Source organism: Carlito syrichta, unplaced genomic scaffold, assembly GCF_000164805.1.
Source record: "Carlito syrichta isolate Samal-C Ts95f unplaced genomic scaffold, Tarsius_syrichta-2.0.1 Scaffold303667, whole genome shotgun sequence".
NCBI classification, from domain to species: Eukaryota; Metazoa; Chordata; class Mammalia; order Primates; family Tarsiidae; genus Carlito; species Carlito syrichta.
The window spans coordinates 395,688-401,672 of NW_007247763.1; the positions used below are offsets into that span (position 1 = coordinate 395,688).

The 5,985-nt window shown below is 41.4% G+C and overlaps 1 protein-coding gene across 1 annotated transcript; it reads left to right on the forward strand.

The window, feature by feature from the left end:
• Window positions 1-647: 647 nt before the first annotated feature.
• On the forward strand, window positions 648-1,633 carry CUNHXorf21 (chromosome unknown CXorf21 homolog). Its single transcript, XM_008058971.1, has one exon. The coding sequence runs from the start codon at window positions 649-651 to the stop codon at window positions 1,543-1,545; it is 897 nt and encodes a 298-aa protein (XP_008057162.1). The 5' UTR covers window position 648; the 3' UTR covers window positions 1,546-1,633.
• Window positions 1,634-5,985: the final 4,352 nt, after the last annotated feature.

Below are 5,985 nucleotides of genomic sequence, written 5' to 3' on the forward strand. Positions count from 1 at the left end.
TGTTGCTCCCTAATCTGTGACTTCTCATTCACTTTTCATTTCCTATGGAGAAGAAGGCAAATGCCTTTGCCTCACTCCCAGTGTCCTTCACGATCCAATTCCAGCTTCTTCTTCTTCTTTTTTTTCAATTCTAGCTTCTCTTCACAGCCCCTTCTGCTCAGCCTCTTGATATATGGTAAATAGTCCATGCCACCATGTTTTCTTATAGCTCTGTTCCTATGGCTAAAACTCCTACTTACATTTTACCATTTAGCTGAAATGTTACCTGTCCTATGACACATCCTGTGACTTTTCCTTCTTTGCTCCAGGCTAAGTTAGGGGCCCCTTCTCTGTACTACTTTTTTGTCTATCACTATTATCATCCCCAATGAAATAATATTGGAATTATTTGTATCTACTTTGGTTTCTCCCTTAGGGGGAAACTTCCTGAAAGATGGAACTGTGTCCTTTTCATCTTTTTTATCTCTAGCATGTCTTTTTATCTCTAGCATGGTCCGGGTAGGCAATAGGCACAGAATTAGTAACGGCTTGGTGAATGAATGAAATGAATTTATTTATTGTTGTTTACTTTTTTGATATATCAACTGCCAATTTTTAAAATTCCAGTCTCAGTTTTCCCCATTGTTACTCATTAACTCTCTTTCCAGAATGCTGTCAGAAGGCTATCTCAGTGGACTTGCCTACTGGAACGACATCCGCTGGAGTTGCGCATCATATAAGGAGAAAGTGGCTGAGGAAAGGGAAGAGGAAACAAATTCTGTTGCTGCTCTTTCCTATTCCTCTGTGGATGAAACACAAGTCAGAAGACTCTACGTGAGCTGCCAATCATCCAGCAAGTTTATTTCTTCAGTGCATTCAAGAGAGAGTCAACATAGCAGAAGTCAGAGAGTCACAGTGCTGCAGACAAACCCCAATCCTGTGTTTGAAAGCCCAAACTTGGCGGCAGTTGAAATATGTAGACACCCCAGCAGAGAGACCTACTTGGTTCCACCTTCCTGCAAGAGTATTTGCAAGAATTACAATGATTTACAGATTGCAGGGGGCCAGGTGATGGCCATTAATTCAGTGACAACAGACTTTCCCTCCGAGAGCAGTTTTGAATATGGCCCTTTGCTTAAGTCGTCTGAGATTCCTTTGCCCATGGAGGATTCCATGTCCACTCAGCCTAGCGACTTTCCCCCAAAACCTGTCCAGCGGTATTCATCCTACTGGAGAATAACCAGCATCAAAGAGAAAAGCAGCCTGCAAATGCAGAAGCCTATTTCTAATGCAGTGCTGAATGAGTACCTGGAGCAGAAGGTCGTGGAGCTATATAAACAGTACATTATGGATGCTGTGTTTCATGACAGTTCTCCCACCCAGATTTTGGCATCTGAACTCATTATGGCAAGTGTGGACCAAATCAGTCTTCAAGTGTCTCGAGAGAAGAACCTAGAGACCTCAAAAGCCAAGGATATAGTCATGAGCCGCCTATTGCAGTTGGTGTCGACTGAAATCAGCACCCCTAGTCTCCATATATCTCAATATAGCAATGTAAACCCATAGAGAGGATGCTTCCATTCATGTCTCTCATATACTCAAGTGCAAAGCAACATTTGATTCATTTATTCTGAGAATATGCTGGAGTGGGAGGGAAAGGGAGTTAAGAGCTAGGGAAGTAAATGTCATCTGGAAGTCATGTGTGAATTCAGGAAACATCTCATAATATTATACATGATGAAAGAATGTGAAAAGGGGAGCCACAAGGAAGGATGCCAAAGAGGTCCATACAAAAATATAAATGATCAAAAAGAAAAGGTTATGATTCATTTAAAAAGATATAGAAATTGAAAAAGAAGACTAGACAAATAAAAAGGAAACACAGTATGGCAAAATTTAAAAGCCAAAAAGGTAAAGAGTTAAGAATATATTTGTTACCCAAATACATTCCTCCAAGTTGTTTCTTCTTGAGAGAAATGGTTCGTGGAAGGCTGCTATATTTGGGTAGAAAGACAGGTTAAGGTATTTTTCAACGTATATGTTTATATATTTTTCTCTATTTTGTATCAGATCATGTAAAGATATATTCTTTGTAAATATTAAAACTGTAGCAAATTGCAGTTGTGTTTTTATTTTTGAATGGTTACTTAGCTACAGCCACAGTCACACACAAAGCCACAAAACCACCACTGAAGTCTCCTACTTCTGTTTGTTGGTAGAGACGAAGTTTTCAAAATGGAAAACACCACATAGTGCACATTAAACCATTTAGTTCTGTTTTGCTGTGTATGATTTTTTTTGGTACTAAGTTTCAAAAGAAATTTTGAATCTTAATTTTTTCCCGCTTTTTTCACCCTCTTACTCTCTTGACCTGGAGTCAGAAAGGGTCTTTCCTAGCCTCTGAACTGGGCTACAGGCCCTAGGGGATCATATCAAATTCTGTCAACTGGTTCACTAGCATGGTAGCCTCATGTGGGCTTTCCTGCTCTACCCCTTTCCTCTAGCTCAGGGGCTGGTGAACTATGGCCAAATCTATCTAGCCTGCCACCTGTTTTTGAACTCCCGTTAGCTAAGAATGGTTCCCCTCCCCTGCCTTTTAAAAAAGTTTTAGAACAGTTTATTAGAGAAAGAAGAAAGGGAAGATAGAGAAACATGCCAGAGCAAGCATGGGCAAGAGAAACCACTGTTTTTGTTGTTGTTGTTGTTGTTGTTTTTTGAGATGGAATTTCACACTGATGCCCAGGCTGGAGTGCAGTGATTAGCTCACTGCAACCTTGAACTTGTAGGCTCAAGCAATGCCCCTCACCTTAGCCTCCCAAGTATCTGGGACTACAGGTGCTAGTTTTCCCCTCTATAAGTGATTTAAAAAAAACCCAAATAAGGACAGTATTTTGTGATGTGTGAAAGTTACATAAAATTAAAATTTGGTATCCACAAATAAAGTTTCCTTGGAACACAGCCATACTCATTGGTTTATGCATTGTCTATGGCTGCTTACATACTAGAATAGCAGAGTTAAGTACATGACAGAAGATATAGCCCACCAAAACCTAAAAACCTTATTATTTGGTCCTTTACAGAAGCTTGCCAACCCTGCTTAACAGTAGTGTCTTGTCCATGTAGTGGTTACTTGATTTTATTTAGGTTTGCTGGGAATGCCGACTCTGAGATGGAGATTGTTGGGTAAGTTTCCTGAGGAATGGCCTTGGAAGTAACATCAATGATGGAGTGAAGGAAGTGGAAGAAGTTGCCACAGAGACTTCCACCCATCTTACAAGGAGCTCTAGAGCTAGGGTGGTCCTGCAAAATGGCAACAAATCAAAACAAGAAGGGTTGGCTTTTGTATTCCAGCACCTACCAAGAGGAAGGTGCAACCTCAGTTGAGGCAGTTCAGGGAAGGGCAGTTCAGGGAAGGAATTCCAAGGAACTACTGGGAGAATGAGGCCCTCACCCTGAAGGAGTATTCTGGGTAGAGCAATTTTCTACATTTCTCAGTATTAGTATTTGTAGAGTGAATGTGTGTGTGTGTGTGTGTGTGTGTGTGTGTGTGTGTGCGCGCGCATGCGCGCGTATTTATGAGTTGGAGTCTCACTCTGTTGCCCAGGCTGGAGTACAGTGGCTTGATCACAGCTCCTTGCAGCCTTGACCTCCTGGACTCAGGTGATCCTTCTACCTCAGTCTCCTGAGTAGCTGGGACTACAGGCACGCACCACCATGCCCGGGTGATTTTTTGATTTTTTGTAGAAATGAGGTCTCGCTATGTGGCCCAGGCTGGTCTCGAACTCCTGGGCTCATGCAATCCTCCTTGTCTTGGCCTACTGAAGTGCTGGGATTATAGGTGTGAGCCACCAAGCCCAGCCTATATAACTTATATAATTTTATTATCAAAACATTTCATTTGTGAGTGAAAAATGGTAGAATTAAAATATCAGTATTTTGCATCTTCCGATAAATTAAATGGAGCTAGGAAGTGAGCATCAATGTTCACTAATATTAAAAAAAGAGAGGAAACTGGACATTATATGCTTCCTGATTAAGAGACACAACACCAGCCCATAGTCTTGCCAAAAAGATGGAACCTGAGTCTGATTAATCCTGTGTATTCAACTGCCAATTGGAGAGGAATATGTCAAAGTGTCCCATGAAGATACAGTTTACAAAATCCAGACCAAAGGAGACTTCTTAAATAGATAAGTTGTAAGGAAAAGAAAGAGATGAAGGGAAAATCTGCTAATTAAAAGAGACTTCAAAGACATAACAACTTATTTCTAAATAGGCAAGAATAAACTAGAATGTCTAGGGATGCACATTTGGGTGATAAAATCATTAAGAAAGGAAACGACATGATTACTTTGAAGACAAGATAGTGGTTACTATTGGAGGGAGGAAGAGGCTGTGGTTAGTAAAGGACACATGTGGTGATTCTGCAGTGTCTAGGAAATTTCTGCTTCTTTGTTTGAATCTGGATCCAATAATATACATATATTGCAATTGGTTGATACGTCTTTTAAGTACCTTTTAACCTATTGGTTCTACCTTCATCCTTATTTGTCTGTTTTCCTTATAGTTTACTTCTGAAGAAACTCGGTGAATCCACTCGCTCTGTAGATTGTTAGATTTTGCTGATTGCATTCCTAGGGCATTATTTAACATATACTTTCTATTCCCTGTCTTTCTTTTAAATTAGTAGTTAGATCTAGAGGCTTGATCAGATACAGAGTCTTTTTTGTTCTTCAGGGAGAATTCACAGGTAGTGTTGTATTATTCCATGAGAAGGCACAAAATGGCTGATTACATGATAATTTTATTTGAGAAAATATTGTTCCAATTGCTAAGTGACGTTGGCTTTAAAAAATACTAAAAGGTATACATATCTACCAGGTGCTCTTTCTGACTCCATTTTTCAATACATATTTTCACAAGACAAAATGGATCTACTTCATTGTCTCTATAATATTTTGAGATGTTTTGCCCAATTTATTTTTTATTTTTATTTTTATTTTATTTTTTGAGTTGGAGTCTCACTCCTGTTGCCCAGACTGGAGTGCAGTGGCCACTACCGGCCACCGGAGCCTCGACCTACTGGGCTCCAGCGATCCTTCCGCCTCAGCCTTCCAAGTAGCTGGAACTACAGGCACGCGCTACCATGCCCGGCTGATTTTTTGATTTATTATAGAGATGAGGTCTCGCCAAGTTGCTCAGGCGGGTCTTGAACACGTGGGCTCAGGCAATCCACTCACCTCAGCCTTCCAAAGGTGCGCGATTACAGGCTGAGCCACCGAGCCCAGTTTATTTTTATTTTTTAAATTTATTTTATTTTAGAGTCAAAGGGTGCACATGCAGGTTAGTTACATAGGTATATTTCGTGACGGTGAGGTTTGGGCTTCTATTGAGCCTGACACCCAAGTGGTGAACATGGTACCCAATGGGTGATTTTTCAACCCTTATCCTCCTTTAGAGGTCCCCAGTGTCTCTTGTTTCCATCCTCATGCCTATATTCAGTGTTTAGCTCCCACTTAAACATGAGAACAAGCCGGGCTCGGTGGCTCAGCCTGTAATCCCGCGCCTTTGGGAGGCTGAGGTGAGTGGATTGCCTGAGCCCACGGGTTCGAGACCCGCCTGGGCAGCGAGACCTCATCTCTACAATAAATCAAAAAATCAGCTGGGCGTGGTATCGCGCGCCTGTAATTCCGGCTACTTGGAAGGCTGAGGCCGAAGCATCGCCAGAGCCCAGCAGGTCGAGGCTGCGGTGGCCGGGAGCGGCCACTGCACTCCAGTGTGGGCGACAGAGTGAGACTCCAACTCAAACAAAACAAAACAAAACAAAAAAACCCATGAGAACATCCAGTATTCAGTTTTCTGTTTCTGTGATAATTCTCTTTGAACGATGGTCTCCAGCTGTATCCATGTTGCTGATGATGCTTTTGAATATTTTGCCAAATTTAAATGTTTGCAGCTCCACCAAAATATTCTTTCCCCAAGTGAAGATATTCCAAAGCCCAATAA